The following is a 16,496-nucleotide window of genomic DNA, read 5'->3' on the forward strand; positions in this document are numbered from 1 at the left end:
GCTCTGTGCCATTCACATGCTAACATTCTGCATTGGATCCGTGCGTTTTGCTTGGGTGCAAAGGCCACCACTGGAAGCGCCAGTGCTACAATCGATCTTGCATAGAAAGTTGGATCACTTGACATTGCTTTGCCGCAGTAATTTTATCCCGCAATTTAGGAGCTTGAAATTTCATTTTGATAGTTAATAAATGTTGCCCATTGTTGTTGACCACTATGGACTGCCCTGTTAGAACAAAGAAATTGCTTGAGGCCTTCTTGAAGATCTGTGCAAAACAGGTAAAATTTTTTTGGCAGCCTGAATGGGTTAAAGGCCACTCTTCAAAATTTTGATATCAATAAGCTTGTCGTCAAATGTTAGCTTTAGAGACGCGACGGGGTTGGTGATAACATTTGTTGTAATGAAAATTTTTTTTTGCATCAGCAGCTCCAATTTGTTAAAAGGGGCCTTGACAATTACACAACACAAGCAGTAGATAAGATTATGTAAACTAAGTACATAAACAGCACAAATAAAAATATATCCACTCTCCACTTCATTTCATAGTTTCGCGCTATTTTTTGTTTTGATCTCTTCAGATATCTGCTGTACAAGCTCAAAACAACATTGCAAAAAGTCTGTGTCATCGCATACTGGGCGAATGCGAACGAGAAACAGCTAAGTGGCACAATCAATACACTTGTATGTAGGTTCACTGATCTCTATGTTAGTGGGGCAGTACAGATAAGTGTGTGGGTTAGTAAAGACGTGTGCTAAAGTGGCAAAAGCTGGACTTCGTAATAAAATGTGCACAATATTTCTCCAAAATCTGTGCAACTACCATGCCTCACAGGTTATAGTGTCTGGATGTTCATTGGTGGCCACAGAAATGGCATGATTCTGTAAACAACAGCATTTCAATTTCACCCATTTCGTCCATGAAGTTCAAAGCAACACACAAGGAGTCATATGAAATTTTATTTCAGAAACTTCTCATTTATAAGAACTATACGTACTTTGAAGACAACACACTTTCAACTCGCTTAAAAATACCGATGTAGATGCACATTACTGTGGCCTTAGCAGCATTGGTGGACCTTCAGGAAGGTTTCATAAATACACATATCAAGACTTGTACAACCAGCACCAAAACTATTTACAATATGACACATACATATATGTAGACTGAAAATGCAAGCTGGAAGAGAAACAAATCAGCATCAGCCGTGCATCCGACATAAGTACATACATTTGCACTACAATATGGAATGGAAAAAAACAGGCACATAGTGTGCTCAAGGCACAAGTGTCAGGATAAGTTTATATAAATGTCATGCGAAAGCAACCATATTGGAAAGAAACACAAAGAAACAATGGATAATGCCTTAAAAATACAGTGGTGATTTGCATAATGTAAAGAACTCTTTCACTCGATTGTTTTGCATTCTTGCCAGCCACCTCACATTACTGGCCAATCCTGGGGATAACATATTCACTAGTCCTGCTCCGACCACCACTGAAGTGAAAGAAGGAAAATAATTGTAATAGAATTGTTGCATCTTTCTAGTCAAGGATGCCACTGCAAAAAATGTTATACTACAGTTATAAGAATACTGAACATGAAAAAAGAATCACAGCTCACATTCACAATATTTCTTTTAACAGTACTTCCTTATTGTCAGTGCTCGGGTGCCTTGCACTCGTATAGTGACAGGCACTATAATTATAACTGCCATGATGACAGCGACATATAGATGGTACTTTCTGCTAATTGAAAGTATGGTGACTTCGGGCCTTGTTTTGTCTTCCTGACACTATCAGTAGTTTTTTGTCTGTTAATTAGGTTATGGGGTTTTATGTGCCAAAGCCACGATCTGATTATGAGGCACATTGCAGTGGAGCACTCCGGAAGTTTAGACCACCTGGGGCTCTCTAACGTGCCCCCAATGCACGGGACACAGGCGTGAATAGCGGACACATACAGGAATCTAATGGTATGTCACATATATTTTTAAGCCACCCACCAAAGCTACTTTTTTTACTTTGAGCACATATCTTTTTGCAAAAATTATAACTTTACAGTTATTTTTCAGGCAATTGTATGAACCTTCAAAGCATCAAATATTTTTTTACTATACTATGTCAACTGGGTGATCATTCTACATTTCCTTTGTGGCTTCTGAATTTTCCCGCATTCCAAGAAAAAAATGCAAGCTTCACAATTTTACCGGCCTTTGCCAGTGCCAAAACCACCCAAGTATTCAAATAATTGAAATATTGGTTATTTTGGCAGTCACACCACTTCATTCCATACATGCCAGTATGGTTTTTTTCCATACACACCATCTGAACGACTGGATCATACAATGTGCCTTTGAAAAAAAAAAAGTTTTTGATGCCTTCTGGTTCAGCTGGGCAAGAACAATAAATTTTTGCCAAAATGCTAGAAAATTCTTGGGATGAAAAAACAAATGGGGAGAACCACTTTTGGACTTCAGCAAACATGTGGAAATTTTTTCAGCTATATCTGTGATAGTCTAAAAAACACTGGTTGATTTGGCGTGGAATGACCATAGTTCAACATCTTAAAGGGGCAGCACCAGACGACTACCGTATTTACTCGAAAATAAGTTGATCACAAATATAAGTCGACCCTATACAATGAGCTTGCCAAGAAATAAAAGAAACATATAATTCAATAATGGGTTGACCCATATATCTTCTTAAAAATAAAACGAACTATTTTGAGCCTGACACCTTTATTTAGCGTAAGCTCAGCTACTAAATCTTGCTAGTCGATGCTGCAAGCTGCATCCTCGTCGGAAATTCACAATCTCGACACCCCAAACGACACCGCCATCGGGTGCTGTCAAGTGCATCGGGTATGAAGCACTTCTTAAAGCCAGCCTGGATAATCTCCAGACAGACTCTACAGAGGGCGTGACAGAGGAAATCTGTTAGCACAGTACTTTTGTTAGCTTTGTTCATGACTTGTATTGTTGACATGTATTTGAATAAATACAGTAAGACAAAAAGCAGGAAAGACACAGTGCTGTCCTTTGTTTTTCTTGCTTTTTGTCTTAGTTATCTTGCACTACCCCTTCAAGATGTTCGACATATTCCAAACTGATTATGATGATAATCATAAAAATTGTTAAACTTTTCTTTAGAAGTGTACTAGCCTAAAATCTCAAAACTACCTAGGGTTTCATGAAAAAAATGCATGGTAGCTATACAACATCTTCAAATCTATGCGTTCCCTATTCAGTTTGCATGCGAGCAAGAGACAGGAATGGTGCTCAGTATTCGCACTACATTTCTGCAAAATCGAGCAGTATTCTTATTGCTACTTGATATATAATCCTACCCCAGATAAAATTTAGTTTTTATGTCTGTGCATTAAACCCTAGGTGTAATGTTACGGTGCACTGTTACTGATTGGTTTCTTAGCTTTATAACCCATCCACTCAATGTTATTTGCCAAGTTATGTTGAGAAGATATAAAAGTGCCAACTTTACATGACAACTTCACAACAACCAAGGTGTTTCAAAAAGGAAGAACACTAGTTTTGGTTCAATCAACTCTTGTTTTCTTAATTTATGCAAATGCATTAACACGTTGGCAAGCCTGTTTCAGGTCGAAGGGCACAGGCACACAGAGGGCTCCAGTGAAATGTCTCACTCAGGAAGCTCGGAGAGGCTGAGTCTGCTCAGAAAGGTTCTGCAAAGAACAATGAATCAGCATATGCTGAAACCTCCAATTCCAACTGCAATACACTATGTATATACTAATGTATTCTATTCACTCACAGTAGTTTCACAGTAGTTTCACAGTAGTTTCACTCACTGGACCACTGAAAAGGCTGATCTTTTTCAGAATTCTAAGCGCACATCTGGCATTCGCATAGTCTGCTGGTACAGCTGACCAACAAAATGCTCAGCTCTTTTACAAACTGCTTAAAAAGTGGGTGGAAGTACAGCTTTTCCATGCAGCTTTCACCTAACCAGGGTGTCTACCAAGTTGACATTTCCAAACTTTCCGAGTTTTCCAGGTTTTCCCTGAGCACCTTTGCAAAATTTCCTGAATGAGCCAGAACTTTGTTTTAGGTCCAGACAGGCTGACACCATGTTTCCCGATGCTGTCACTCTCTAGTAAGCATGCTGAAACAAAAAAATGACTTAATCTAGTTTTAATAGTAAGGAGTAATATCTATATTATTTAAAAAGAAAACAGAGAGAAAGTATTAGTCAAATGCACAGCAAAAAAATGATAAAACCCATTCCAAATTGAGTCAAACATTTTTAAACACAAATGAAAAGCAGATGCATACATAAATATTTTCGAATATGAGCTATTTCTATCAACTGATAGCAAACTCATCGGTATGAGGCCTGAACTTTGTCACAACTAAGATTCTCTCTCAGCAGCTGGGAAGTCACCCTTAACTGTCCTGACATACTCTCAGCCCGTACACAACATCTCTGTGCTGGGTTTCAGTGCTGGGTTTCACTGCTTTAAAGAATTTATTTTTGTTTGGGTGAGGGACACCTGCATCTCGGTGTCAGCTAACACTTCGTTTTTTCAGCTCAAGCTCCTTTAATGAGGCGGCAGCCCGCTTCATTCCCCGTTAATTCCTCAGTGCGTCGGTCCTTGCTGTTCTTATCCTCCTTCTGCCATGCTTTCACCCCATGGATCATTTGAAGCATCCTCTTGGTCAGTTATACAGTCAACGTCCAATTCTTCGGACTCCTAGGGGCCGCAAAAACATCCGAAAAATCGGGCAGTCCGAAAAAGCTCTTGAGGCCTGCCAGTACACTTATCAGGTATATCGGTGCTTGTACCGTGACAGGAGACAGGGGTGCAAGCGTGTATAATTAAGGAATACATACTGTGTCCCATGACAATTGCCCCTTCCCACGCTTGTCATGCTTCACCGCCTAACAATGCTGTACTGAGGCGAAGCTAACGTTCGGAGACTAGCATTACGCAACACGTTGTGCTCTGCGAGCTTCGAAGCCAATCGCGAGGATTACAAAGGCGGAGTCGATGCCATTGCTGACAGCGGCGAATTCTGTCAATGAAAAACAGGGCACCGCACGGCAATAGGCTTAATAGCGAACGTAGAAGCAGCTAGGCCAAACGTTGCCGCGGTGGTGGCTACGGCTGCCAGCGGATCTGCATGCGAGAGTGCCGGTTCGAGGCGGCGAGATAATCAAAATGGCGGCGGTGGTGGCTTTGATTAATGCCATTTCAGACTTGCAGTCAGGGCAATATACATTGACTGTATGGAGCACGTGGTGGTGCCTCAAAGCCGTGCAAATTATCGAGCATGTCCCAAAAATCAGGCGTCTCAAAAATCGGTCGTTAACTACTCTGGCAATACATCGTGCTGATGACACGCCGTCAATGACGATTCGTTGCGATTACTCTGTCACTGGAGCCAGCATTACCACGACTTTCGTTCCCTTTCAATAAAGTTACGGATAATTTTCCCTGATAACAGAAAAAATTCCGAGTTTTCCCTGAGTATTTCCAGACTATTCAAGTTCCCTGATATTTTCTGGTTTTCCCGGTTGGTAGACACCCTGCCTAACAGCTGACAGAACACACTGTACTGTGCACATTACGTGCAGATTATGTTGTATAATTGGCTGATTCACAGAGTCTAACGTATCAAAAGTAATACTGGGCCTGAGGAATGTCTCAGTAGAGTAGAGATTTTCAAGGCGCACCTAAATCTAAGTATGCAAACATTTTTGCTTTTCACTTCTACGAAAATGCAGCTGCCACGGCTGGGAGTCCAACCCACGACCATGTGCTCAACAGGAGAACCCCACAGCCACTATGAAGCCACAACGGGTAGCTTATACTAGTTGAAGCAGCATGAAGTTTGTTGCCATGTATGGAACACTATCTGCGTGCCTATCGCCAGCTAATCGACACAATGTTCATACATGCTTCTGACTTCTACGAAATACATGCTGCTTTCGTTGCCATTCCCTGCATCAGGCGAACATCGGGGAGCGCTCACAGTGACAAAGTACATTAACATGACAGCTGGGGCAACCCGCCTGTGGTGCACTCGGCGCTCCTTTTGTGCAAAGTGCCACTCTCGCTTGGATGGGACTTAGCATGAGGGGTACCGCGGTGCGCGCAACCTGTGGCACTGCACGAGGCTCGACACTGAATATATTGAATAATATATATCCAATTCACGAATCAAATTATTCGAACATTCACTATTTGATTCGACTGAGTGATACAGTTAAACCCAAATATAACAAATTTGGTAAAATCGACAATTCGCTTCGCTATATCAAAATTTTGTTTGAAAAAAAAAGACGTACATCAACCTGTCTCTCACTCCCCCCCCTCGGCTGTCAAGCTCGGCGTGATTTGCCACCTTTCAAATATTCTGAAATTGGGAGGGTCAGTTTTCAGTTGTGGATAGTTCAGCTAATCAATTGCTGATTTAGTAATTACTGCACTAATTTTTATGCAATTATCATTTCATTGTTTTCTTCGTGCCAATATACTCTCCATGGCCAGAAATAAATGTGAACAAGTTGTTTTCATTTTCCTTGATGTGGAATTGTGCTCTGGCGTTGTGGGGTATAATTTCTTAAGTTTTCACTATAAGGCACCTGTTGCAAATGCGAAATTGAAGCCAAGCAGTAGTGAAGTTATGTTTCCTTAGCAAAAATTGTAAATATAGCACAACTTTCGAAATAAAGTGTGTTACGAAATACTTTGATGTTTCAGATAACGGTTCCCCAAAAATATTGTGTCAAGCAGTTTTCAATAATCTTAAATGCAATGCCAATGCATTTATTCTGGTGTAGATAGTGCTACGGGGTAGTATTCCCAATCACCAAGAGGCAACAGCCCGCGCTAGCTTCCAATCGTCGTCTTCTTCGTCTTCCTGCTCGGCTCTTGGTCATTGGGAATACTACCCCGTAGCACTACCCCCGGCGGCACCCGGTGGGTGCTACGGGGTAGTATTCCCAATGACCAAGAGCCGAGCAGGAAGACGAAGAAGACGACGATTGGAAGCTAGCGCGGGCTGTTGCCTCTTGGTCAACTGCGGCGTATAGCCTTGTAAATATACTTGTAAATAGCTTTTCGTCGGTGTCTTCCTACGTAACATATTTGGTGGAGGTGGACGTTCCCTGTACCTCGTCACGGAGCTTCGCAGTGGACGGTACGTCGAGCCTACCTTCATGGCTCCCGGCGACGCCAACCCGACACCACCGGCTCCGACACCTGCTGTTACTTCGACGACATACATCACCCTCTCCGCTCCCCGTGATCCTGGCGTATTCTCGGCAAAAGATGGGGAAGACGTCGAGGACTGGATCAGCCTTTACGAACACGTCAGCCGCAATAACCGGTGGGACCCAACTATCATGCTCGCCAACGTCGTCTTTTACCTCGGTGGCACACCTCGAGTTTGGTATCGGACGCACGAAGATGAGCTGACCAGTTGGGATTCGCTTAAGCAAAAGCTTCGAGACTTGTTCGGCAACCCCTACGGTCACCAACTTGCCGCGCAGAAGGCGCTTTCCGGTCGTGTGCAGACGTCAACGGAGCCCTACGTCACGTACATTCAGGACGTCTTGGCTCTATGCCGCAAAGTTGACGCACACATGACTGAGTCCGACAAGGTCTCCCACATCCTCAAAGGCATTGCCGATGACGCCTTCAACTTGCTCGTATTTAACAACGTCGCGACGGTGGATGCAGTTATCAAAGAGTGCCGCCGCCTGGAATTTGCTAAAAGCTGACGTATCGACCAACAGTTTGCCCGTCTGCCCAACACCCCAGCGACATCTTCCTGTGCCGACGCTCCTCGTCCCAACAACACTGGCGATGTTACCAGGATTGTCCGGCGTGAGCTCGAGGCCGCCTATCCGGCTGCGTTCGACTCCGGCCCCTCCAATGCACCTGCAGTCACTGTTTCCCTGATCCAGGCAGTTGTCCGCCAGGAGTTCGCCAACATGGGTATTCACACCATCTGCTCGGCCCATCGCCCTGATCCCCACCCGGCATCTTCGATTCCACCCCGTCCCGCACCTTCTTACCCACCACGTTTCCGCAACCCCTCTGAATGGCGCACTGCAGACGACAAGCCAATTTGTTTTCACTGCCATCGAATTGGGCACATTTCTCGGCACTGCCGCAGTCGCTGGAGTTCCCTGAACCAGTCTACATCTACTGCCTACTCTCGCCCCCCAGATGGCCTTTCTCGTCGCTATGCTGCCCGCTCAGATAATGCCGCCACCGATTCTCCTGCGCCGAACCGCCCCTATTCTCGTTCACCTTCGCCCCAACGACGACAATCTCGCTCTCCCCAGCCCCGTCATTCCTATTCGCCGACTCCCTTCGGACGCCGCTCCCAGCCGGAAAACTAGACGATGCAGCGCCTCGAGGTGACGCTGCATTGCTCCCTACGCCGCCAAATCCTCTCCTGACGTTGCCCACTCATCTGAACCTTCTTTACGTGCAAGTCGACGGTGTTCCTGTATCAGCTCTCATAGACACTGGGGCGCATTTGTCGGTAATGAGCGCGGATCTTCGTACCCGGCTGAGGAAAATAATCACGCCCGCCACGACGCCTGTTGTCCGTGTCGCCGATGGGGGAACAGCCCCCGTCATTGGTATGTGTGCCGCCCGCGTCTCCTTCGCCGATCGCTCCACTACCGTGCTATTCACAGTCATCGCTCACTGTCCCCACGACATCATCCTCGGCCTCGACTTCCTCTCCGCACATTCTGCTCTCATCGATTGCTCCGCCAGTACTCTCCGCCTCGACCTGCCTGTTCTGGATCCCGCTGAACAACACCTTCCTCGCCTCAGTTCCGTCGACTTCGTTCGTTTGCCACCTTCGGCACTGACTTACGTTGACTTCGTGTCATCCCCACCAGTGCCCGACGGTCACTACATCGCGGCTCCTATGCAAGACGTCCTCCTTACACACGGGATCACACTACCTCATACTATTTTATCTATTACGGCGAATTGCGTCTGCCTGCCAGTGGTCAATTTTGCCTTGACGACACAAGTGCTGCCACGCGGGATGTCTCTGGCCCAACTTTGCTCATTCGAGGATCACTCTGTAGCATCGATTTCAGTAGACGACAATTCAACTGATCCTCCTCTACCATCGCAGTCGGCAACTTGTACCATCGCCAACTTACAGAAAATGATTGCACCCGACATGCCGTCCGAGCATGCTTGTGCGCTCTACCGCGTTCTGATGTCCTACCAAGATATTTTTGACTTTAACGATCGTCCTTTGGCCCAAACAACAGCTGTTAAACATCGCATTAATGCCGGAGATGCCCCTCCTATTCATCGCCGCCCGTATCGAGTATCACCGGCTGAGCGTCAAGTGATTCACACCGAAGTTCGAAAAATGCTTGCCAAGAACATTATTGAACCGTCATGTAGTCCATGGGCGTCACCGGTTGTGCTGGTAAAAAAGAAGGATGGCTCACGGCGCTTTTGCGTGGATTATCGGCACCTTAACAGGGTTACCAAAAAGGACGTGTATCCCCTACCACGGATTGATGACACCCTTGACTGCCTCCACGGTGCTCGCTATTTCTCCTCTATTGACCTTCGCTCCGGCTATTGGCAGATTGCCGTGGACGATCTCGACCGCGAGAAGACTGCCTTTGTGACACCCGACGGTCTTTATCAATTCAAGGTGATGCCGTTCGGCCTATGTAATGCTCCTGCCACTTTTGAACGCATGATGGACTCCCTTCTTCACGGTTTCAAATGGTCCACATGCCTGTGCTACTTGGACGACGTTATAGTATTCTCCCCAACATTCGCTACGCACCTCGAGCGCCTCTCAGCAGTCCTGGACGTTTTTCGGCGAGCCGGTCTGCAACTCAACGCATCGAAGTGCCAATTCGGCCGTCGCCAGATTACTGTCCTTGGACATCTCGTTGACGCGAACGGAGTGCAACCGGACCCAGGCAAGATCCATGCTGTTACGCACTTCCCTGTTCCGAAGTGTGTCAAGGATGTGCGCAGCTTCATCGGCCTTTGCTCGTACTTCCGCCGTTTCGTCAAAAATTTCGCGGCCATAGCACGACCACTAACCGAGCTTTTGAAAAAAGACGCCCCTTTCCAGTGGGGCGATAACGAGGCCTCTGCATTCTCGCTTCTCATCGATCTTCTCACAACGCCTCCCGTTCTGGCCCATTTCGATCCTTCTGCGCCTACCGAAGTCCGTACTGATGCCAGCGGTCATGGTATTGGCGCAGTACTGGCACAACGCCAGCGTGGCCACGACCGTGTTATCGCTTACGCCAGCAGGCTCCTCTCACCCGCGGAGCGCAACTATTCCATCACTGAGCGTGAGTGTCTGGCCCTAGTTTGGGCGGTTGCGAAGTTCCGCCCATACTTATATGGCCGACCCTTTTCCGTCATCACAGACCATCACGCGCTTTGTTGGTTATGCTCATTGAAAGACCCTTCAGGAAGACTTGGTCGCTGGGCCTTACGCCTCCAAGAATATTCGTTCTCTGTCACCTACAAATCTGGCCGACTACACAAGGACGCTGACTGCCTGTCTCGCTACCCGGTAGACGAGCCTGACGATGCCGACAGTAGTACCGCCGACGGCATTTTCTCTGTGTCTGCCTTCGCTAACATCGCCGATGAGCAGTACCGAGACCCATCGCTGCGAGTACTCATCGAGCGTCTGCGCTCTACACCTACCGACGCATCCGTTCGCCGATATGTCCTCCAGGGTGGCACTCTGTACCGAAGGAGCTTCCTCCCTGATGGCCCTGATCTTCTTCTTGTCGTGCCAAAACATCTACGACAGACTGTGCTCTTTCAGATGCATGACGCACCCACTGCAGGACATCTTGGCGTAACCCGCACGTACGACCGCGTCCGCCTCCGCTTCTATTGGCCTGGTCTTGCTCGCTCCGTCCGACGCTATGTTGCTGCCTGTGATCCCTGCCAGCGTCGGAAAACGCCTCAGGTGCTACCTTCCGGTCATCTCCAGCCGATCCCCATCCCTGTGGAACCGTTTTTTCGTGTTGGATTAGACCTCCTCGGTCCCTTTCCCACGTCATCCTCTGAGAACAAATGGGTAGCCGTCGCAACTGATTACGCCACCCGATACGCTATCACGCGGGCTCTTCCTACCAGTTGCGCCACTGACGTCGCGGACTTTCTCTTGCGTGACATTATATTAGTGCATGGCGCCCCGCGACAGCTGCTTACTGACCGTGGTCGTAACTTCCTTTCGAAAGTTATCGCCGACATTGTGCGTTCCTGCTCTATTCAACACAAGCTGACTACCTCATAACATCCTCAAACCAATGGTCTGACAGAGCGCTTAAACCGTACTCTTACCGACATGCTGTCCAAGTACGTTTCGAAGGACCACCACGACTGGGACGTTGCCCTTCCTTACGTCACCTTTGCTTACAATTCTTCCCGGCACGACACCGCCGGATTTTCTCCATTTTATCTACTCTACGGTCGCGAACCGACCTTGCCCCTTGACACGGTACTTCCTCCTGCTGCGACCTCAACAACCGAGTATGCGCGCGACGCCATCGCCCTCGCCGATCATGCACGCCAGCTTGCCCGTGCTCGACTGACGGACTCGCAAACCACGCAGCAGCGTCAGTACAACGCCCGCCACCGTGACGTACAGTTTTCGCCTGGTACACTCGTGCTCCTGTGGTCGCCCTGTCGTCACGTTGGACTTTCCGAAAAGCTCCTTTCGCGATACACAGGGCCCTACCGCGTGCTGCGCCAGGTGACGCCTGTGACTTATGAAATTGCTCCTGTGAGCTCAACCTCGTCATCTACTATGGCGTCTAGTGATGTCGTGCACGTCAGTAGGCTCAAGAGCTACTACACTGCTTCAGAGTCCAGCCTTTAGTCGCTCCGGGACGGCGCTTTTGCCGCCGGGGGTAGTGCTACGGGGTAGTATTCCCAATGACCAAGAGCCGAGCAGGAAGACGAAGAAGACGACGATTGGAAGCTAGCGCGGGCTGTTGCCTCTTGGTCAACTGCGGCGTATAGCCTTGTAAATATACTTGTAAATAGCTTTTCGTCGGTGTCTTCCTACGTAACAATATTGAGGACGGATGTCTACAAATTGGCGCCAGTCCTAGAATTCCTGCTAAAAAGCGTGGCTTCACTACAGCTTGGCTGGACAGAGCAGAACAGCTTACAGGTCTTCCAGGGGTGCAAAAGAGGCCGCCGTGGACGACTGGATAAGTGCTGCTGTTGCACCACCGCTGGCTATAACTGCAACAACTGCCTGAGAGACGGTCCTTGTGAACACCTGCTCCACCAGGCTTGCAGACACTCTGACCTCTGGTGTCGAAAGAAAAGATAAAGTGCAAAATGAAGGTGAGCTCATAAAAAGAGAGGCGTGCACATTGTGCTTGGTCAGTCAACACTGTCAGGCATATTCAAAAACATATTACAGTCGAACCCCGTTGAGATGTTCCCTTTACGTACGTTTTCCCGGCGCCACTGTTCGCAATCGAGAAAACAAAAAATGACCCAATAGAGTTATGCTAATTTTTTACCGTTTCATATGTACCCGGAAAACAAGATTTTTTTTGGCACAAACGTTGAGTACGTCATCAAGCTGCAATCATATGATACGTTTTCCAGCCACTAGATCCCATGTAAACAAGAGAATGCGCGAGGCGCGCGTGATCGAGAACAGTAAATAGCTGCCCATGGTGGCAGCTTATCCACAGTACTTGCCCGCGTGTCTGACGTGAAAACGATGACATGCACAGTTTCTTATTCCGGTACTAGAAAATCTCAGCCCGGGTAGCATGCCATTTGCCGCATTCACAGCTATTGCCACCAAACCTATTGCGATAAGCATCTTCACCTATGTGTTTTAATACAGTAACGTTAAGGGCCCCGTGTCGCAGAAAATTGGGTGTCAGTGTCCCACATCAAGCATCTGACGTTGTTTCGGCAAGAAGAATTTCAAACCATGCATACCCAGACCCTCCATGTGGCGCAATGAAGTTACTTTACTGAATTTCTCGAGCTAAAATACGTAGAAAAATTGTAAAGTACGACTTACACGTGATCTACAGACATGATAGTGGCAGACTGTAATTTGAATATATGAGAAAACATAATTCTGTTATGCAAGAACTCAAACAAACCCCTTCTTTAGCATTTTTACCATTCATAGACAGGCCACGGTGCCCGCCATTTGTGTGCGTCATCGCGCGAACATCTTGGAGGCTACGGAGCGGCGCGCCCGGTTCCTTGCAGCACCTCCAGATGGCGCTTGTCTCCGCCGCATCGCGGGCCACGAAGAGGCCGCATTTCTACCAGAAAGCCTGCCTTCGTGCATAGTGTTCGCTGCCAGCGTTTCCCGGTAAACATTATGGTTACATATGCTGCAGTTGCCGGGAAGCGTGAGAAGCAGTCAGGGATCTTTGAATGCTATCGCATTAGACTCTTAAAAGCGAAGCTTAAGCGTCCTCCAAATTTTACAGCATGTGTTGTATAATGCCACTGGTACTGGCACATTTTAGTAGGCGATAATCCAAACGCACCACTGTTCCCTACTGCAGGCTGCGCGGTGAGCATCACGTTTCGCTTCAGCGGCATCCGGTATCGCCCACAAACTCGATTTTGCTTTGGTTTCCTGTCGCCTTCTAGGAAAACAACATAACGCATTTTGGGCCGCTGGAGCACCACCAGCTTGACGCGTGTTAGCATCTCATGTCATGACACTTCGCATTACGCAGATGTTAACAACAGCTGAGTCTGTCAAATCTTTTAAGCTACTTCAGATTGTTTTTTCACACGGATTTTTCCAAAATGTATGAACAAGGTTTTATTGTACACAGCATTGTATAAAAAGACCCCAAATGTTTTGCAAGGACAGACTTGCTAAGCTGACACAAATGACATTACAGTCATGGCATGGAGTGACAACATATGAGAACTAGCAAGAGATTAATGAAACGGGAACAGCACATGCAGGTAATTATCTGCAAAAGGGGGCAACTATGAACCAAGCCAGCTTAGAGCTTATAACAACAGAGCTACCTGACACAGTTGCGATTAACTCGAATGCTGACCGTTTGCTGGCTCGAAACACCAGGTGGCAATATCAGGTACAGCAAAGAGAAGGTTGTTTGCTCCCAGATTAAAGTACAGTAATCCCTCTTTATAATGAAGTCAGTGGGAGGGTGAAAAAATTTGTTATAAGCAGTAATTCGATTTAAACGACCACCTGAGAAAAGCTAAAGCAGTCGAGCTTTAATTGTGCCACAACTGCGAGGAAGTCAAAATACAATGTATTCAGTGAAGCAAAACTTTATTCGGGTGCAAAAAAGGCAGTGAGCTTCGGCTATTTCAAGTTCTTAACGGATGCAAGCAACCCCTGCTTTAATTTGGCCAAGCATTGCACAAGGCTGTGGTCACCGTCCGTGAATGCTACCTTATATTGCAGCAGGCTCATGTACTCCCGCGTCTGCACGATAGTTGGCAGTTCGCGTAGCTCTTCGTCTGCCAGTTCTTCATCTTTGTCAGGGCCACCACCAGTGTCAATTAGTATCTCTGCATACGTCGCTGGGACGACCATGGGAGCAGCAGCGTCAGCCAACGCAAATGTCCTGAAGTTGCCTTCTACCTCTTGGCCAGCAATTTTATGAACAGCCTTGTACAGATCGCAGCAAGTCTGGTCATCATCAGGCTGGTCATCATCAGGGTCAATCACGATGACGCGGGAAGAGCCGGTGTGCGCAAAGCAGTTGGTGACCTTTGAAGGTGAGATTCTTTCCATAAAAAGTTGCAAATCAATATTGTACCTCTTGCTGGTGTGATCTGCTGTGAGCATGCGCCGCAAAAGAGCCTTGTGGTACAGTTTCCGGGTGGTCTCAATGATGTCCTGATCTATCGGTTGCAGTGCCGCGGTTGTTTGAAGGCAAAAATTCTACAGCGATAGTCTCAAAGTTGTCGATATTCCCGTGGCTCGGGCGATTGTCAATTATGAAAAGCACTTGCCAATTCTTTGTGTCGAACTGTCTATCCAGAAGGCGCACATAGTCTTCAAAAAATCAGCACTCATCCATACTCACTTTTTACTTCTGTAGATGCATTGCTTGAGAATAGTTGGATTAAAAAAATTAAATTATGGGGGTTAACGTGCCAAAACCACTTTCTGATTATGAGGCACGCCGTAGTGGAGGACTCCGGAAATATCGACCACCTGGGGTTCTTTAACGTGCACCTAAATCTAAGTACACGGGTGTTTTCGCATTTCGCCCCCATTGAAATGTGGCCGCCGCGACCGGGGTTCGATCCCGCGACCTCGTGCTCAATAGGTGGATTTTGGAAGCACCGCGGCTTCTCCACCTTCCCCAGTATCTACTAGGGAAGCTTGTCCTCACCTGTTGCATTGGCACCAAACAGCCCCATGACACGCTCCTTGCTCTGTTTTCCTGTGGATGAGGATCCGCCAGTGGTAGTGAACATGCAATTTGGTAGCATCTTGTAGAAAAATGCAGCCTCATCTAGGTTGTAGATGTCTTTGTTTTCATACTTTTCAAGTAGAGCTTGGAGTCGATGTTGGCCCCATACTTCTACAGCGTCACGGTTCATGGCTGAGCTTTCGCAAATGATTGACTTCGAGGTCACGCCGTGTCATTTCTTGAACCGCTCAAGCCAGCCATTGCTGCACTTGAAATCTTTATGGCCCATTTGGAGGGCGAGAGCTTCGGCTTTTGCAGTAAGTGTAGGTCCATGCACAGGGAGATTTGCACTCCTGGCATTCTTCAGCCACTGCAGAAGAGCACCTCCACTCCGGGGTATTTGGAATTGCGATTCCTCTTTCTCTTCACCAAGCTCTTTTAAAAGCCACCCAGCACAGCTTCCTTGTTTTTCAATACAGTTGATAAAGTAGACGACAGTATACCGAATTCCTTCACGATGTCAGTTTTCTGCTAGCCACGCTTTTCCACTTCTTTTATCAGCAGAACTTTCTGCTCCAAAGTCAGACACCTTTGCTTGGAGACTGACAGAGCCATTTATCACAGTAGACTACAAAAGCACATGCGAGGCACACCTAACGAAGCACTCTGAATAACACACAATTACATGGCCTGCAGCACGGATCCAAATGAAGGCACCGTCGGCGCCAAAGTGACTGAATGCAGTGGGTGATCCAGATGCCAGATGCTTCAAAATGTCGTCAGGGCATCTCACTTTCCTTGTCAGTGCGTGCTGGTAATGGTTGCAATGGCGGGCTTGGCATCGGCTTCACGTGTAGGGGAAGAAAGGCGATCGGAGTTGTTGAGACCAAGAAGCAGGAAATGCAGAAGGGCACCAATTGGTAGAAGATTGTGCTCGGTAGGGCAGGCCTAAAGAGGGCAGTTTTCGAGGAGCACCAACGTCGAAACTGGGAGCAAGGAGGCGAGGAGCTGACATGAAGGTGAGTGAGAGGAGTGACTGGCGTCCAAACGGCTTGCAGATTGGAGAGCGA

At 47.2% G+C, this 16,496-nt stretch overlaps 1 protein-coding gene across 2 annotated transcripts in view; it reads right to left on the reverse strand.

The window, feature by feature from the left end:
• Nucleotides 1-944: 944 nt before the first annotated feature.
• The window catches only part of LOC139059216 (uncharacterized), a 124,076-nt gene continuing 108,524 nt past the window's right edge, over nucleotides 945-16,496 (reverse strand). The window contains exons 22-23 of one of the 2 annotated variants that reach the window (XM_070537331.1): nucleotides 12,196-12,340; nucleotides 945-3,700 (exon numbers count right to left, since the gene is read on the reverse strand). In XM_070537331.1, coding sequence (XP_070393432.1) covers nucleotides 3,658-3,700; nucleotides 12,196-12,340 — 188 coding nt within the window. In that variant the 3' untranslated portion in view covers nucleotides 945-3,657. Of the gene's footprint in view, nucleotides 3,701-12,195; nucleotides 12,341-16,496 lie in introns of those variants that run through there. The other variant, XM_070537332.1, reaches the window with a different exon arrangement.

Source organism: Dermacentor albipictus, chromosome 4 (assembly GCF_038994185.2).
Source record: "Dermacentor albipictus isolate Rhodes 1998 colony chromosome 4, USDA_Dalb.pri_finalv2, whole genome shotgun sequence".
Classification (NCBI taxonomy): domain Eukaryota; kingdom Metazoa; phylum Arthropoda; class Arachnida; order Ixodida; family Ixodidae; genus Dermacentor; species Dermacentor albipictus.